Source organism: Xylocopa sonorina, chromosome 7 (assembly GCF_050948175.1).
Source record: "Xylocopa sonorina isolate GNS202 chromosome 7, iyXylSono1_principal, whole genome shotgun sequence".
Classification (NCBI taxonomy): domain Eukaryota; kingdom Metazoa; phylum Arthropoda; class Insecta; order Hymenoptera; family Apidae; genus Xylocopa; species Xylocopa sonorina.
The window spans coordinates 12,984,972-13,004,343 of NC_135199.1; the positions used below are offsets into that span (position 1 = coordinate 12,984,972).

At 47.2% G+C, this 19,372-nt stretch overlaps 4 protein-coding genes across 4 annotated transcripts in view; 2 read left to right on the forward strand and 2 right to left on the reverse strand.

Annotated features, from left to right (window-relative positions):
* The window catches only part of LOC143425292 (uncharacterized), a 270,075-nt gene that overhangs the window by 149,798 nt on the left and 100,905 nt on the right, over positions 1-19,372 (forward strand). The window lies entirely within an intron of this gene.
* Positions 1-19,372, reverse strand: part of Rpl27a (ribosomal protein L27A) — a 163,081-nt gene that overhangs the window by 39,116 nt on the left and 104,593 nt on the right. The window lies entirely within an intron of this gene.
* Positions 2,001-16,915, forward strand: LOC143425280 (very long chain fatty acid elongase AAEL008004). Its single transcript, XM_076897969.1, has 5 exons — positions 2,001-2,507; positions 9,662-10,002; positions 12,334-12,471; positions 13,114-13,356; positions 15,903-16,915. The coding sequence occupies exons 2-5, from the start codon at positions 9,664-9,666 to the stop codon at positions 16,077-16,079; spliced, it is 897 nt and encodes a 298-aa protein (XP_076754084.1). The 5' UTR covers positions 2,001-2,507; positions 9,662-9,663; the 3' UTR covers positions 16,080-16,915.
* Nd-b18 (NADH dehydrogenase (ubiquinone) B18 subunit) lies at positions 18,104-19,192 on the reverse strand. The gene is made up of 3 exons (XM_076897994.1): positions 19,010-19,192; positions 18,434-18,599; positions 18,104-18,303 (listed from the first exon to the last, which is right to left on the reverse strand). The coding sequence occupies exons 1-3, from the start codon at positions 19,116-19,118 to the stop codon at positions 18,213-18,215; spliced, it is 366 nt and encodes a 121-aa protein (XP_076754109.1). The 5' UTR covers positions 19,119-19,192; the 3' UTR covers positions 18,104-18,212.

The window sequence follows — 19,372 nt, forward strand, 5'->3', positions numbered from 1 at the left end:
ACGGTCTCCCGGAACGAGAGACGAACGAAAAAAGGAGGAAATAAAATTCCCCGAAAAAATAGACGATGATGAAACCCAACGTTAGCGCGTATTTGGACTGCGAACCTTAAGTGGCAAAGAATGTTCCATCGATTAAAGTTACAGCAAGCACATCTCGCATATTTCAATTTCCTCTACCCCCTTCGCTGATCCTTCGAATAAGTGCAGGTTACGTCATGGTAGAAGAGGACGAACGAAATGGCGGAAAGAACTAGAATTCCACTTGGGTTACACTTGACCGCCAACTCGAGCGTCGAAACCTGTAACAGGTCTACGATGGGCAAAGTTCACGTCTACTCCCAGGAACCATGTCCGTGACACAGTTAACACGATTACGTAAGATAAGAGCTCCCTAAACCCAGTGTTATGCGACCAGTTCCACGGAATCCCCCGAGTCACTGTTTAATTATAGCGTGGCATCCGTTTCAACGAATAATGACCATTGGAAAGGCACGTCGCGATGTCGCGGTACACCATCGTCTTTCGTCTGTTCTCCAGCGATTCCATCGTTGCGACGTTCCTCGGCTTCGCGCGGCAGATATGCGTGCCAGGATAAATCTCGGACACGGTGAGAGTCGTGACTTATTCGCGGCAATCTCCATAAAAATCGTGACTCCATAGCAGCCATGATATTGTCGTTATCGGCAATTAACGGCAACATCGTGTAGATCGAGCACCGTTTGTTTGGCGATACGCGACATGCGTTGCCTCTTGCAGGCGTGCCAACTCTCTTTTATCGCGACACAAGTACACGGAATTCATTACACAGCATTCCAGAACAATAATATCTGTATCGAGCCACGTTTCAGCTGGTGTTGGCAGGTATTCGGTCTTGTAGGTTCGCAATAGCCTCTCGACTACTATCTCTTCTCTTACATTACCGATTGTTACGATCGATGCGTTCACGTCGCTGCTCGAAAGCTTAATAAACGATAGCTTATTTATCCGATCGAAGCGAAGCGGCCGTAAAGTCCGTGTCGCACCGATGATTAGTAACGTTTACAAGAGGTCTAACTAAGGAGTTGACCTTAATCTGATGCACCAGAATCGGGAGAAAGCTGAGTGTGTATGATATCGTGTGATTCAATGAACTTTTGCTCTATTCTCCTGCGTTTCGCTGCAAACGCGCGGAAACAACCGATCGAGAAATTTACATCTGCGTCAAACAAACAGTTACCGACGGCTGACCCTACTGTCACCCTTCCCACGGCGAACCAACACGTTCGCGTCGGAAAATGAAAATTCTCAGCTTTTAAATAAAAACGGGAAATAAGAATTCTCGTATCGCGGCACGAGTGCACAAGAACGTTTCAGTAAGAACGTTTCAACTGGAAAACTGATTGTCGCAGTTTTAATAGACGTTGAACAACAAACTCTCGGCGGGACGAGTTCGGAGAAATGATTATTTTCCCCGCGTGATCGTAGAAATAAACAGGATCATCCAGGTTGGATCGAAGATTCCATGGAAACACGTGTACGTAATAAAGCAAATAATAATCTTTTTCCTCGGTAAACTAAACGGCGAACGTTCTACTTTTTGCAATTGGTACGTCGTTCTTCGCAAACATCACGTGATTGGTCGAACAAAGTCGCGTTGCAAAGAAAAAAGCTGCGAAATTGTGCAAAGAGAAAGAGAAAGAAAGAGAGAGAGAGAGAGAGAGAGAGAGAGAAGGAGAAATGAAGGGTGCGAGAGCAGAGGTCGGTTTGGGGCGCGCTTCGAGCCGGCGAACGACCTTGGCCGGAGGGTGGTAGCCGTTACCCACTCTCCTTGTCGGGCCCGTGGTAGGAAAGGAGACCTTGACTCCCCGTGGCACCAGATTTTCAGACGATCACCTAAGGCCCACACGCTCCCACCCCACTCGCCGCTCGGCCGAACCCCACTTGCTTAACCAATACTTAAACCGTCGGTCCGCTCCGCCGCGGACTATTCAGGCAGCATCGATCGTTGGACCCGCATTTCTGTACATGTGTGTTCGCGCGGACGCGTGCACCACGCTCGCACACACATCCAGCGAAACGTGCGCCCACCGCGCAAACACGCACCGGAAACGGTCGCGAGACGTTGTGCACCAGTGTTAGCTACCCCGCCGCGCGTGTACACCGATCTGTGCCCAAGTTCAAGGGGGAGGAAACTTGTGAACGACGGATCCGTACCGGGGAACCTAGGTGCTAGTGTACAGAGAGTGTGACCGTTTCGAGCTTTCCGTCTGTCGTCGACTTTCCACTATCGTTCGAGAGAGTACGAAGGAGAACCGGGACCACAACCCCCTTTCGATCGATCCGCGATACGAAGAGGACGAAGAGGAGAGCTCTCGCGGCGTCGCTCGGTTTCAAGAAAAAGAGAGGGAGAGAGCGAGACCAGTTGGAAGCTGCTCGATATCGAGGTCGATACGCTGCGCGAGAAACGGGTAAAGTGAATCGGGCACACTTTTACTTGCAAGCGCGGCGTCGTTTTCGTCGGTGAACAGGTAAGTCAGTCGCTTAGTTTCGTACATACATATCGAGTGACTCGAGTACGCGAGTGAATGGTACGATTAGTGGTGTGAAACAAACTACCCGCGGTGGGTTAAGAAATATTCCGTTGCGTAGATCGTTCGTCTTCGATTGCCACTCGAACTTGACCTATATTCGACGTACCCCCTAAAAACCGTTCAGGGGAGAGTGAGAACGCGAGCCGGACGCGAGCTCGGACCAGATACGAGTAAAGAGAAAAAGTCGGGGATGCGTTCGAATGCTGCGATTCATCGTTAAGCCGTCGAAAGTGGAAAAGAAATCGGATCTCGAATCGAAAACGCTGGGAAGATCGCAAGCATGATGCAGCGTCATGCTTCACCATGCGATCTGTAACGCAGCGTTTGTAATAAAACCGTGCAACGAGTGGAACCTGGTTCAACAAATGCGTATCAATTAATTTACATCCAATTAATGGATCGTTTAAACGATTATGTTCTACAAGCGAGCGTTCAATCGTACAGAATCTAAATTCGGTAACGGTGAACGAGAGATCTCGTTGGTCGTAATTAAGGACAAAACAATGGGCGTTGGAATGATACGTTCGAGCGTACCATTATTTAGGTTAAATTCTGTATAATTAGAAATTACGCGAGGAAATTTGGTAAAGGTGATAGTGGGACGATCGAGGCGAAATGCGCGCGCTTCGCGGATCGTCCTTTCTACTTTCGCAAGTAGAGTACGCCCCTAAATGATCAGACGCGCCGCGGAACCACCCTGCAGAACGCGCCGCCGATCGGATTTCCCGCTGTTGACTAATTGTTCGTCCTAAACGAGCGACTTTCTCGATTTCTCGATATTTCACAATAAGAATTACCAGTGGCTACACTCGAAAGTGTGAACTCGATTCTGCAACCACACGGAACGGTCTACCTGACCGCGCGGGATGTTTACTCGGTAAACAAACGAATCCGCGAACACATCGAGATTCCCATTCACGATCGATTATTCCATCGAGTTACATCATAACATCGGTTCGACGAAGATCGGCTGACCTTCGAAGGACGAAACCACCATGGAAGAACTCTCACGCCTCGCTAGCGATCTCGATCGCGATTCATCCAAAACACATCGATAGCGAATCCTATCTACGGGAAAACTCTGTCGACTGAACGATTACGAAAAAAAAAAGAAACCCGAGAACGGCGGAATAAATTTTCGTTACCCGCTAAAAGTGTTGAAGCGAAGGTGTTACTCAATGGGCACGCGGAACGGCGGGAAACGAGTTCATAAATACCATTGAAATATGCAACCGGATTGGATCGACGGATGTACAGCTTAAAACGTGGCAAATCACCGGTAATGTATGCGCGGACAAGAAGAAAACGATCGCGGCCGCCGCGCGTCGAGTAGCAGTATGTTACCAGTGGAAAAAAGGAGTGTTGGAGAACGCGTCGAGGAGGCTCAGGCGTCTAGCTTTCTACCGATTCACGGCCGACCGCGTCGTTATCAAAAATTGCAGGCAGATGAGTTTTCAGCGGGGGGGGGGAACGGAAAAAAAAAGAAAGAGAAGGAAAGAAAGAAAAGAAACAGCCACGCGTATCCCGTGCCGCGTAAAAGTGTGCCACCGCGCGCATCCTCGCGTTAGACGATTCGAAAGGAATGCCAAAAGAAAAGAAGAACGGCTGACCCCTTTTACCATCGTGGGACTCGCGAGCACACATCGCCGCGCTTATCTGGCCGGACAAACGTTATCAACGCCACGGGCTATTGCACAGCGAGTTACACAGATCGCCGCAGCCGAAGTGAAAACATTTTTCCCGGTCTTTGAACGAGCTCTTTCTGACGTCGTTAACGGAACAACATTTTAGGCCGTTCTATCTCGAGGCGGACCTTTTAAGTAACGTCCATTCGCTGCATTATTCCCCGCGAAATTGGAACGAAAACCGAAGCGCCACTTCGCGTGTAGAAATGTACAACGTTGAGGTTTCTCTAGGAAAGCAGCGAGACGCCGCGAGATTCGTCGTTAATTCCATACGTGACGTGCAAGATATGCCGTAATTAACTGCGGATCGCTCTATGCATTGCTGGAAAGTTGGCTGCCGTGCGGAATGTGATTGGCCGTAGATTGTATCGCGTCGAGCGATCATTCCGATTATACAATAGCGCCCCCTAAAATTTCCGCGTGACCGGTTCAACGTCGCCTGGGTCAGGTGCTACGGTCCCACAGGGTATGGGGGGTGGTACCAGTGGAAGGACGCGCTCTTCTTTTCACTCGCGTGGTCAACTACCCGATGGAGCTCGATGGAACCCTGCGGAGAATGTCAGAGCGAATGAAACGCCTCGCGTTACATAACCGTCTGTACGAAACCTGGCGTAAATATTCAGCACAAGGTCGCTGGACCATTTTCAAGAGGGACCGGCTCGCGTGTGGCGGAGAACGTGCCACCGTGCCACCGAGCGCGCGTTTAAAAACCAGGCCGAGTCCTTCGTCCATCTTTCACGCGTTAAATCTAATGGTTCCGCTTGCCAATTTCTAATTTCACCTTTCTTCGCGCTGGTATCGTTTTAACAGCTGTTGGATGCAGCGGCTGCTTCGCATCGACGGAGCGCCCTTGAAACTCCTGCAGCGCGGATCGCGTGACCTCTCTGCTGTGAACTGCACGGGGTGTCCTGAAAATGAATTTTGTACATCGCCTACGAGTGTGTTGAACGAAAGAGACGACCAGGAAAGGGGCTTTCACGCGTAGCAAAAAGCGAGAACGCGAGCGCGTTCGCGTCTCTGGGAAACGCCTTTATGACGGCGCTGACAATTGTAAATCCGAGACAGCTCGCGGTGAAAATGTATGCAAAAAGAGTTGCTGTTCCCGCGAGGCCACTTTCTTGGTCGATTTAGAACTTGTCCCCGATCGAATCGCGCTTTCGATCGGACACATTCCGCAGTTGCGATCAATCCGGCGACAAAATTTCGAATTGCGTTCGTCTTTGTGTCGCCAACAGCAGAACGGGTAACACGGTTGAACTTGAACTTGCAAACGAGCCAGAGCGAATCGAATCAATCGTAAATTAAAAAAAATTCATTTGAATAATTATCTCAGCAACGCGATCTCCTTTCGCTCATTGATTACTAACCGCTTTAGTACCCTAGTTTCCTTGCTATCCTTGTGTCGCGTTCATCCAAGGTAACCCCTTACGTCTTGTCTAAATTCCAATTGCTTAGTACTCGATTCATCGAGCAGCCGTGATATGCGAAACGATTCTGATCGATTCTAATGGGATGCGAAGCCTAAACTTTTCTCGCTGAAGATCAGTTTCTTTCGGACGAGAACCGCGTGATGAAAGCGAAAAGAGGAGAGTCACTGTCAGCGATCGTAACGTGGAACGTGGATGTTTCATTCAGGATCCACTGTCCAGAGGATGGTACAGTTAAGCTCCCCTGTTCTACTCGTGTTCCATCACACGATACTAAGGTTATTGGGTCGAAGAACCGCATCCATCAGCTCGACCAGAGTTAACCAGCTCGAAAGTTGCAGAGAGGGTCGCTCGATTTGATGCACGAACAAACTCCAGAATCTCTGAGCCGTGGACTTCTCTCGAATTCGCCTAAAAAAAAAACTATATTCGCAGCAGCTTCGCGGATGAGACTTTCATCGTGTCGCAATTAATAAAGTTTTCATCGCGTCGGCTACCTTTCGGCACACATTTCACGAAGCACGTGTCATTCTTCCGAAGATCGAGCGAACCTTTCTAGCGGTAATTGGTCGAAAGTTCAGAATTTCGAATTTCTATCGAGGAGAGGAATTTTCTCCCCGCGACAAAAAACCGGACCACGTTTCGACGTGGCCCGAGAGTAAAACACCGCGTACGGAGAGGCTGTGCGTCGCGACGAGCACTTAGAAAAAAAGGAAAAACAGAGCGAAGGAATAGACGCGATGATAACTCACAGAGAAATACGGCTTGTCGAGTAGAAACTCGCGGAGAAAAACCGCTCTGCGCGGCTAATAAATATGTAACGGTCGAATTTAACGGCCTGGCCAGTGATACGGTAACGAAAGGAGTGCGAGGTTAAGGTTGGCGAAAAAACGAGGGAGAAACTAAATGGAAGCGAAACGCAGCGAGCACGCGCTTAGGTAACTCGTAAGAAACAGGCTAATATCGATGCCGATAATTACTCGGAACGAGCCATCGAACGAGTGCGCGTAGAAAGCAACGGAAACTGCAAATCCGACAAAAGAAAAGTGGTGCCGAATTCGTGGATTCGATAACCGTGAGGCTCGCCGCGAGTCGCGAGTTTTCACGGGTTAAATGCTGTTCGAGGCGGGGAAAATCAGAGATCCCAAAGAGAAAAAGAGCCGGATCGCCGGAGCGAATATGGACCGCGGAAGAAAACGTGCGAGCTACACCGCAGGAGCGAACAGCTGCGAGGCAGGTAGAGGAGACGGATTAGAGACTGATCGGCGTTTAACCGGACTGTCGACCCACTTACCCACTAAACTCTAAGCAAGCGAGTTCCAACAGCCGTCATCCTCGTCATCAGCGTCATCGCCGCGGACGGTGGTACCACGATCGGATGTTCCCCACCTCGAACGAACGCCGTGTACCTTTCTCTTTTTCTCCTGCTGGTTCTTTTCTCGGCGTCGTCAGCCATCGAGCCGTCCATCCTTTTGTGTTTCACAGCCTCACGCGATCCACGGGACTTTCTCTGTAGCGGGTACCATTCCTCGGCCGTGCTCGCGGTGAAACGGTACCGATTGATCCGGTCCGCGCGCGGACACGTATACGAGCCGCGTGTCTTCCCTCGTAGAGGAAGAACCGCCGACGGAATGTCGACGCGGTAGACGTTCTGTCGATTGAGACACGCCTTGGACGAAAAGTGGACGTCGTTGGGACACAATGGACGCTAGAATGTCAGAAGAGGATGGTTGGCTGGTGACAACGATCGGTAGAGGACCTGATATTTCGATCGACGCGCTGAAATCGTCTTGCGGCGAGCGAGAAAGGAACGAGAACGAAGAAAAGGAACGACCGTTTGGCCGAAGAAAGGAGAAAGGACGATGCAACGGCATTGAGCAACCTTCCAGGAGCAACTACGTATGACCGTTACCCCAGTTTTAGCGGCACGGGATTGCAATTTCGTTACGCAAAAGCCTATCCGCTCGCGGTGGCCTTAGAACGTTCAACGATCGAACGAGCTATCGTTTATAACACGTTCCCGAACAGTTTCATCGTCGCGCGCTTACTTTTCAAATCGGCAGGTCTGTCGACTTCCTGGTTGAAATAGTCACGTAACTGTCGAGTCTCAAGGTTCGCGTTTCCGCGCGCGATGCACTATTTCACCAACGATTCCCGCGACAACGGATACGGATCTGATGCGGGTGAATGCGATCGATTCTTCTTGTAGCCGACGAAAAATCGCGTTACGCGCATCGCGTTGAGAAAGGAGACACGGTTCGACGCTGCGCAGCCATCTCGATTCATTCTTCGTCGATCGAGCTCTAGAATTCGAAGCAGTTGACGATTTCTTTTGCTGTTTAACGCGAAAGAAAGTTTTCGAACCAACGCTCGATTCGAAATGAAATAGAAAAATATCGTATCTTCGAGAGAAAAGAAAAGAGCAACAGCGAAGTACGGAATTTTTTGTCTTACTTTGAACTACTTGAGTCGACCAGTGAATCTCGGACAGCGAAAGTCTAAGCGACACATGGTTCACGGTTAAGTTTCAATTATTCTTGCTACGACTAAGAAATAAAATCGAATACGAACCCTCTTTAAGAGACGAAGAGATATAGCCGACCGATTTCGTTCCAGACGAATGAAATTATACGTCCGATCCAATGTCTAGCGCAATAATGCGCGATCGGTGTAATTCGTGAGGAAAAGTAGAGCAGGAGGTCAGCGTAGCCATGTTTCTTTTCTTTTCTTTTTTTTGCGAACCGGAGAACCGCGCGAAAACGAATCGCCGACGATGTTGCGTCAACGTACAACCGAACATTTATACGCGCGTCTACAAATTTGCAACGGTTATGCGAAACCAAGCCGTTGCGAAACGCGCGACGCGCGGTTAGAGAAATGGGAAACGGACGAATGATTTTTTTTTTTTTTATCGAAAAGCCGCATCAAAATCCCCGCAGAGAATCCAACGAGGCGACGGCGATGGGAATATTGCGAAGGCAACGACAATTCCCGAGAGATCTCTCACGGCGACGTATCCCTCGACCGTGACGCTCGATCGAGAATCGATTAAATCGACAGGACGAGCGAACGGGAAATTTGCCTCTCTATTAGAGGTCTATAAATCGATGAAAATGGAATAAGCGGCAGTCGAATAATTGCGGTTTCCTGGTATTCGAGGAGAAAATCGAACAACGAGCCGAGAGAGAAAGGTAATGGCCGTCGATGACTCATAATAAAAGTGATGGCCTGGTCGGCTGTCGCAGCTGGTACATCGAAACTGCAATCGCGATGCATGCCCCGACAGCGCGCCGATTTATCATGGTTACTAGGAAACTAGAGACCTGCGCTAAAGAGGGAAGGTCGTCCGTAGCTCTACGAAACGACGCGAAACCGCGAAAAGCCACGCGATCACGCTCTAACGACGACGCAACCAGGATCCTCGAGGACGGGGCGAACCTTTTGACCCGCCGCGTCGCGTTTTGCTTGCAAACTTCCATATCACACGCTCGTCGATCAACATCGTCCTCAGCGGACGTGCCTAGAACCGCGGAGCAGCTCGCGGTTCTCCCTGACTCGAATTCGACTGGGACAAACCGGTCGTGCATCACGAACGATCGCTTTGTCGCGTGATCGTTCCAGAGATCGTTCTCGACTCTTCGACATCGAGTAAGCGATCGAGAACGGATCGAAGAGACGACTCGATTCGTCTCTGATACACCGACGAGCATGGCCGACGATCCTGTTTTCCATATTCTTCGAGCAATTTAGCATTCGGAAGCGTTATCCGGCTGATCCGACTACCAAGAGCAGATCGTGAAGCAGGAAAAAAAAACCAGTCGTAACTTATGGAGATTCCGCTCCGGACGTATTCGGACGTTAACGATGTTCATGTTAATTTTCGTGCCGTTGCGCAACGGACGATCGCGTCCGTGACGTGTCGCGTTTCCCTCGATCAGATGCCCGGAACGGATGAAACGAAAGGTTGTCTAATTTTCAGAAATGGCGTCGGCGGCGGCAGAGTTGGTTGCCGAGCGGGACCCGGAACCGATACTCGAGATGGCGGAGACGAATCGATCGTTCGTGGGCGCCCAAGGATTGGTAAGAATGGCCCTGGACCAATACACGGAGATCCTAACCACGGTCTCGGATCCACGCGTCAGCGACTGGCCGCTGATGGACTCGCCTATACCGACCTTCCTGATCGTGATCCTCTATCTGTACGGCGTGACGATATTCGGCCCGCGAGCGATGGCCAACAAGAAACCGTTCAATCTCAGGGGCACGCTGATCGCGTACAACGCCTTCCAAGTGATCTTCTCGCTGGGGATGCTCTACGAGGTAAGCGGACGAGCGAGAACTCGTCCACCGTGACTGACGAACGATCGAAACAAGAGCCAATTAATCGTCCCGGCTTGAAAGTAGCTCGCCGGCTTTTTCCTCGGGCCCGATCGAATCCGCTGTTCGCCGATGCGGCGAGCGACATTTGCGCACGATCCCGTTGCAGTTCTTCTAGAGAGTAGCCGAGTCTGGTTTCGGCCAAGGTTTCGGGGACGTTTCGAAACGGCGTAGACTTTCTCTAAATAGCGGTGATTAAGAGAGACCTTTACGAGGATGCAGCATGGTTGAAACGGTCGCCTCGAGAGGTCGATGCATCATCGATCGGATGTTCAAAGTTCACGGCCCGCCGGATGGAAATGTCGTCGCTTCTCGAAGTGCAACGACGAAGACGCGAGGAGGCTGTTCGTGCAACAGGCGCGTCGAACGGGTTCGATTCCTTTCGGGCCATGTCCACTCGAGCATGGTGAATCACGTGGACTGGCCGCGTTCTCATTGACGCCAGAAGTTCGTTATCCAAACCGTTCGGCTCTAGAATTACGAGCGCGTCGAAGAGAACGAAGTGGAAAGGCTGGTTTCAAAATCGCGCGCGTTTGCTCCGCTCGCTTAATCGTTACGGTCGAACGTAGCCGATCTAACCTTGCTGGCGATTTTCGACCGCTGTCCTTCGATCTTTCTCGATCTCGACTGCCCAGAAGCGACCTGGGGTCTATTCAAAGTGAATGACCGTCCCGAAATCTCTTCGAAGGACAAATACGATACAATCATCCGTCATTTCGATCGCCTTGGACCACTAATTTCACCGTTCCCGCGGACTTTGCCTCGTTCTCGGTTAGATCGAGCCGGGATCTTGCGCAACGCGACATTCCAATTTACCTCTAACCGCCTTTATGTCCCACCCGTTCTTCGATCGACGCGCAACTTCATTTTTTTTTCTCGCGGTGATCGTCTAACGACCGACAGAGACGCCTCCGACGCCTCGAATTCGCCGCAAAGCGTTCGCACGCCTGTGCTAATCGGAGTTCCTAACGACCAGTTAATCGACCCGCTCGAAACGGTTTTCACTCGATCGGAACCCGTACTTTGCCAGTGCCTCGTTCAGATTAGTCATGTTGCCTGAATTCGAGCGATTCCGCTTCAAGTTTGCGTTCACACGCGTTCAATAAAGTGTCCTTTCGGTCTCGTTTCGAGTGCGGTAACCCGACTCGAAACAGTCGATAACTAAGGTGCTGATTTTTTAAACGGCCGTAGCGTCACCTTTCACAACGGCAACCAGTTTCAGATTTCCGTTGCGCAGCAGAGTTCACACGGTTCAAAACGTGCCTGAAACCTTCAAACGTGCGAAGTCGAGCGCGAGCCATCGAGCCGGCTGATCATCGCGATCGTCTACGAGGGTGAACAAAAGGTGACCCGCGGCACGCGCTGTCGCGAGAAGGTGGAAGTCACGTGCGCGGCGGCGCGACTCGCGAGCCTTCCAGACGATTGCCCAATCGATTTGTACACTCGCGCTCGCGGTTCGTTAAAGGCGAAGCATCCTGTTTTCGACTTTCCACGAACCGCTCGTTCGCAATTCGCGAGCCAAAGTCCGCGGTTGCCCCGGCAATTTCTACGTTTTAAATATCTCTTCCGAGCCTCTTAAAGACGTTGCGACGTTCCACGATCTCTGTCGGGCGTAAGAATTTCGTTCGAATCGCCCGCTTCCGTTTCGGAATGAGAGAGGAAGTTCACGGCTTCGCGGATTATCGTCCGACTTAACGGCAAAGGTCCTCGTTCGAGTGACCCGTAGATGAAAGTTTCGAAACATTCGCTTGACGTCAAACAGTAATTACGTCCCCGATTCCGGTAATGTAATACGCAATGACTCGTCGTTGATGTACAACTGGAAGGAAACTGGAAATTCCATTATTACTCCTGTTCGACGTTCCGCCGCGTCGGAATCGAGCAAAAAAACCAAGCATCGGGCTACCGTTTCTCGATAGTCGAGCAAAACGTTCCGATGCACACAAGCACCGCGGAACTATAGACCGAACGATCGACTTTCGATCATTTTGCTTATCGTTCGCGAAAGAACGTCACGCGAACGAACAGCCGGTAACCGGTGACGTAACGCATTTCACATTCTACAATCCTGAATTATATAATCCTATTGTCCGATTGTCAATTATAAACGCAAGTTAGTCACTCGCTTGATGTGCATTCCTTCCGCGAAAAGAAATGTTAACGAGGCTATTAATCATTCTCGCGCCGAGCGCGCTATTACCTCGATGAGGAACGCAACGCAACCAGCGGCGAAGAATGGAGAACGCACCTTGACCGTGAATTCATGTTTCGCAGCACCTGATGTCTGGCTGGCTGTTGGACTACAGCTACAAGTGTCAACCGGTCGACTACTCCCACAACCCGTCCGCGCTACGAATGGCGAATCTGTGCTGGTGGTACTTCATCAGCAAGTTCACGGAATTCGCTGACACGGTACGTACTACGGTCCGCGAAGAAGAGCTTCGTTACGCGGGCGACGAATCTCGAGCAAGCGATTTCGCGGGTTTCCTTCGACGCTGAAGACGTGGCCAGCGAAGCGGAAACGCGGTGCTCCCGGTTTTTCGCCAGTTCGGTGGCCAACGAGCAATCGCAACGATCGTCGTCGAACGAAACGGTTCCGTCGCGAGAGAAAGCACGCGTTGCTCGTTTCCCTCGATGGAGAGACACGCGAGCGTCGACGCGCAGATTAAAACGAACAGACAACGACGACTCGGTATTTCGATGATGTAAGTTACGTTTAAACTTTGTTCTTTGCTGAATCCCAAAAACAGACGACGATTGATTACGTGTAGCTACCCAATGTGGCGAATCGTTACCGAACTTTTCTCTTCCTGCTACCATTCAGGTACGAAGTAACAAGGTAAAAAGCCGATAAACGAGTCGAGTCTTTCGGAATATACCAAAAAGTAAGCGAGATCGAAGGAACACCATTGTCCATCGCTACGCAAAGATTGAACGAGGGTTTCGTTGTTTGGAAGCTCGAGCAATTTTCGCTATTTTTTTAACGGATTACAAAATTTCTTCGCCACGTAAAAGTTATAACAATTTTTATTGAACTAAGCTCTCAATTTTCAGATATTCTTTATCCTGCGCAAGAAAGACAGTCAGGTGACGTTCTTGCATCTGTATCATCACTCTTTAACGCCCCTGGAGACTTGGATCTGCGTGAAATTTATTGCTGGTGGTCACGGCACACTGGGAAACCTCATAAATAACGCTGTTCACGTAATAATGTACCTGTACTACATGGTATCCGCTATGGGACCGGAATATCAGAAATATTTGTGGTGGAAGAAGCATCTTACCACCGTACAAATGGTAGGTTTTTTTATTAGTCTACCAAAAACAATCGATTATGCATTCGTCCACATCTATGTTTGCAACGATCGCTACACGAACTTTTACTTCCAATACGTGACTAGAAGTTACCATTTTTTTAGCACAGGAGGTAACAGAAATTACGCGTGTGTGCGTGTATGTGTTTTTCTGCACTAATTTTTTCTCGCAGCAGCGTCACGTAATAAATCGTGCAACGCAACGATAATCATCACTGTAAGTCGCTGATTACGTGCAAACTTATGCGAAAACTGTGGTACGAAATACGTGCTGAAACGTACGACGAAAATATCTCACTCTAGATAGAGATAATAGTATGTCGTAATGGCAGCGATGTGGGTAACAGGAATGTACCACAACGAAACGAATGGTTCAATTGCGATCGAACTCTGCGCCTGTGTTCACCAGTGCCCGTTGTTTCAGTCTCGAAGGATCTGCCCCTGCCGGTTGACAACCGTTCGCATTCTACCCCGCTTTAAATCCAGTTGCCCAGACGTCGCGAAAGGTGCCCTATAAGATGGTGCGAAACAGAAATCCATCGATCAGATGCAAAACGAAAGGTGCAGTGAGCGTCGAAGAAGCGAATAATAAATTGATCAGGCAAAGTAAAAGGGAATGAGAAATTGTATATCGTCGAAAGCAGATCTTGCCGACGCGTCGTTTCAGCATAGCATGTGGATGCACGTGACCGCGTCCGAATCGCGCAACAAACTGCTACCGGTAAATAGTTTTTAGAGCGAGATTCGCGATACCTTCTTCTTGCCCAATGCGTAGCGTTGCAGCCCGACCGGATAATAATCCGCGTCGATGAAAGTGAGCGGAACAGCGTCGCGACACTGTGCAAAGCACAGTGCGAATCCGCGCGAAACAAACGTTTACCGGATTCGCGGCTTTTGACAGGGTAAGCCGCAAACGAACGCGCAGTTGTTACAATCGACGTGATCCACCGACGAGAAAAGGACAATCGACGGTCAACGTTCAAAAGTCGACGTATCATTCGTTGATAACTGAACCAACTGTGAATGTATGGAAGTGTGTATGAAAGTTACGTCGCGCGCGTTTAATTCGAACGGCGCGTAAAAAATACTTCATCTGAATATCGAAAGGACTTTTAACGACCGTCGTAAAAATCGATACTAAGAATTTCGAATTCTTTCAAGATCCACATATGACTGTTCCTCGAGTTTCGATACCCGGCTGAGCAACTCGAATGAAATCTTGCAACAGAGATCGTTGAATTCTCGTAACAGTCCTGTAACGATAATAATAGTCGTTAAACGGAAGCACTGCATGTCAATCAAACGGATGCTCTCCCACGTGTTGCATCGAAAGCGCGCAAAGCCACGGTCCTGTTGACGATCGACCGCGAACGAGAGAACCGTAGGAAGAAGCGATGTCTCTCGAACGGATTCTGGGCCACGGTTGGCCACCGGTGCAAGCGTCTGGACAAAATTTCACGCAAACTGCGTGGTAGGGGTGAGGGAAAGTGAAAAGTGCAACGTTGGGCAATTCCAGGCTGACTCGCTTTGGCCGGACTCGGCCAACTACGTCGCGGTGGCGCAACAATTTGGTATTCCGATTTGCCATAGCATATAACGCAGCGCCAACACCGCCACGGCACAACCACCATCACCATCGACCGGTGCGCTATATCGCGAACCGGCTGCATGCCTCCGAAGCCTCACCTACATCACCTTTATCTCACAAAACCATTGATATTCTCGTGCACACGCGAAAACGCTCAAAGGACAACTGGCTCGTTGTTCTTCCCTGCTGCTCGTCACCATTCGCGGCGACATGTTCGCCATATATATTCAAGGATGTTCCACGATCGTTCGAGATGCACATCCGATCGTCCTTTGGAGGGGGATCATTAGGACGAAAGATCGATCTCGATTTCGAAAGTCCTTATAAACTGGTTGACCTGAAACGTAGACGAGATGTAACTCGGGTTCTCTTGCCACAGAGAGCAACGAAATTTTATTTTCACATGGATTAATTTCACGCAAAAGATAGCGTTACGGCAGATTATCGTTCGCCAGAATTTTCGTCGAACCAAACGATCGCGCTAGGTATGCAAAGCGCTACCGATTATACTTGCGTCATTACCACGGCCATAAATAACGTATAGTTCATTAATTGGTCGGTGGCAGGTAGGCTCGTACATCGCCGTGGCACAATTCGGCTTGCGACACTTTGCACTTTTCGCGCGAGGAGAAAGGCGCGACTGTTTCTAAGCCACCGCTACCTGTGACACGGCCAAATTTCGAGTCGATTAATATTTGGAGTTTCGTAAAATTATATCAACTGACGAACAGTTTGTACGCGCGTGTACGTGCGACAGAGAGCTTGACATTCTTTATCCGCTCTGCCAAGGAAGCCCCTTAAGTTAATAATCTGTGTAGCGATCGATAGTGTCTCTGAAACTTTGCTGCCTTAGAAATTACGATCGTTGATTCGCGTTAGACTCACTTGTCACGCAAGACAACACGAGACTATCCAATCCATGCTTACTTTTTTATTTACAGGTGCAGTTCTTCTTGGTGTTCATCCACAGCGCTCAGGCTTTGATCTTCGATTGCGGTTACCCGAAATTGGTGGCAGCGTTACTTCTGCTCCACTCGACGATATTCTTCGCCCTCTTCTCAGACTTCTATCGGCGAGCGTACAAGGGGAGAACGAAGAAGGAGCTGAAAGACGAATAAAAAGAAAAAGACGTTAATGCGCGTTGTTCCAAATTTGCCTCCGACACACTCCAACGCGTCGACCTCCTCGGTTATCTACGCACAATCGATGGTCCCGGATCGATTGAAGGAAAGAAACTTTTCTGACGGTGTTGAAGAATTCCTCAACTCGTTGAGAATTTCTTTAAAACTTGAAGGTTTCAGAAAATGAAAGGATTATGTGACATTTTAGTGGTGTCTGGTGCTCTTTCGTAGAAACGAACAAACGTAATTGTAACGTAACTCCGTCGTATTCTAAAACCTTTCACGTTCAAGAGATAAAATATTACGGACCGTAGAGAGAACTGTTTGATCGACCGTCGATTTGCGAGATCGTTCGTCTAGAAGATCGAGAATAGGGCTTTTGGTTGGGGTGGACCGTACAGATTCCTTCCGTAAAGGAAGAGGATTGAACTCGTAATCCCTCATAAATTCGCAGGGCATCTCAGGTCTCGCGAACACCTTGGACCAGGGCTTTCGAGGCACGTTGACCATTCGCGGCGAGCACGTGCAACTTTTACGTTGAATTCAACATCCCTCGTGTTGACGCACGACGGTGCATCGAAATCCCGAAATCGACGTAGCTCGATACATTGATCGGTCCTTGATGTCGTTGATTTAGTGGTCCATTTATTACTTTAGGGTGTTACGCCTCGACAGATTTGTAATTAACATTACTGTAAATATAGAAGTAATCCTAGCATGTGCCGGATATTATATCCTCGCGAATTTATTTAACATACTGCTCGTTTAGAGCCAGTTTTAAACGCGATACTTTACATGCACGCAAGATTGAATTCAATTTTTACGATTATTAACGAGAACAAAAATTGGAATGGCTCATCTTGTAAACGTCCAAGCTCAATCTTCTATTTTACATCTATTTATACGTTTTTTTAGTGATCACGTACCTTCGAGTGTTTGAAATAACCCCTTGAACGATAGACCATTACAGTAATTAGTAGCATCACTATATCCTGTACGAAAACCGAACGAATGAACGGTAATCGACCGAAGAATGATAATCTGTAGTTGGATATCTAGCACAGATATAAGAAGGATACGTACACCTTAATACGAAAGCACGCTACACACATACGGAATTATCCTTCTGAAAATTGAATTCCTCTCACTAACAAGCATACTGTTGAACTAATGAATTTAGAGAAGCGTAACGTTTCTTTCGAAATCTACCTATTAAATCTGATTTCGTAGCCAAGCTTCGCTACCGTACATGAACTCTTGCTCAACACACTTCTTCGACGTGCTCGTATCGCAATACGATAGAGACTAAAAAATTCGCAATCACAAGTTGTTACGATTCTATCACCAAACTATGACAGTAGCAATCGACTTCTAATTGGCCACTCTGAAAAAGATATTTTGATGATGCACATATATTTCGACCAACGACCAATGTATACAGTACGCGAAATGATAAAATGACGTACTCTTACTCGTTAGAGATTAAATGTCACTCACTTGATTTATTATTTACAAGAAAATACAGTAAAACAGCAGGACGTTAACGACATGGGCCAGTCCCATCGCGACATATACGAAACTCTGCTCGAAAGCCAACAGATTGCAGGCATTTTCTACCTTATCGATTCTTTCGATAGACTCCTTCTAGTGAAGTGCGCAGAGACACTCATTTCGTGGTTTCGAGCAGAAAAAATGAAATTATTCCCTAGCAACATGCGATAATTTTCTTAGGATTTTACCGTCGAGCCTGATCCTAAGGTTGTAATTTATTTTAGTGTGCGCTACGCACACTCTTTTGTAAATATGTAACTTCTTTTTTTTTGTAATATGATAAATAAATATTACATTACCTACAAAAATATGAGAAACTGTATAATAATCACATTAAAACAATGCAAACATTTGAGATGTATTCCAAATCAGAGAAATATTTTTTTCATACATTTGGAGATAATAATCGCGATAATAGTAACAACAACATTCATGATAATAATGCTAATAATAATTATATAAATGTTTTTACCAACCAGTACTTCAAAATTGTTTATTGTGATTACTATTTTACAGTAGGGGAAATCCATTTTTTCTACAGACATAATACGTATCTAAAAAAGTTGGATGCGAATAAATCTAAGCTACAGCTTCCAAACGTTTCTGTTCATCCTCCTGTCTGATAAGAAGTCTCCGTTCTCTTTCATATTCTTTCATAGTTAATATCACACTGTAACACATAAAATATTTTACGTTAAATAGTAACAGTAAATTATACCAAATGTTATATTAAATAAATATACTAAATAGTTATAATAAATGATAACACAGATTGCTGTCATTTATCTGTGAAAACTTACTCGTGGTACTCGCACTTGGCATGTTTATGTGTTTCTGTTATACATCTCTGCACATACGGATAATTTATTTTATGACAACGCATCAACTCTAGATACTGATCAACGCAATAATCTCTAAGTCGTGGAGGAACCTTAGCAACTATCATGTCTTCCTTTGTTACTTTCACTCCAGCTGTAAAAAAAATTTACAGTCGGAAATAAATAAATAAATTTAACATAACATCTTCCTTACGGTGACGTATTTATTTATGTAATATCCTAAAAAATGTAGGGAACATTAAAATTAACAACATAACACTCGATCGAAAAGAAATTGTATACAATCAGAAATTTTATATACATGATTATGTCACTGTTACAGTATTCATAAAATAGCATGAAAGAAACAGTGTGCGAAACCATTAAAATCGAATTAAAAATAAATTAAGTGTAAGATATAACTATGTATTTTGTTCAACTCTAATATTTGTATAATTGTAAAAAGATAAGTATAAAATATTAAACAAATATTATAGAATATACGATATATAAATCGAAGTACATTTATTAAAGGTTAGACTCGAAAGAAATACTTACGTCTTTCCCGACGTTTACGAGCAAATCCATAGTGCGGATCAAATTGTGGAGGTTCCAATGATTCTGGATAAGGATCTGAACTGAAAGCTTTTTGTACCGTGTTACCCATTTTGACTAATATATTATAAAACTACATAAAAATAGTAACGAACTCGGACATGCAAGTGTTCGTATCGCGTACTACTGACATCTATGGATAGGAAGCAGCCAACTTACGTAATTCCGTATAAATATGAGTGTTTATCCGAATATTATTTCATGGTTGGGAAAAATTTACACGTAAAAGATTAGTTCTTTTCTGAACAAGTATTTTTATTGAAATTTCACTGAAATAAACGTACATACGCATTAAAAATGATATCA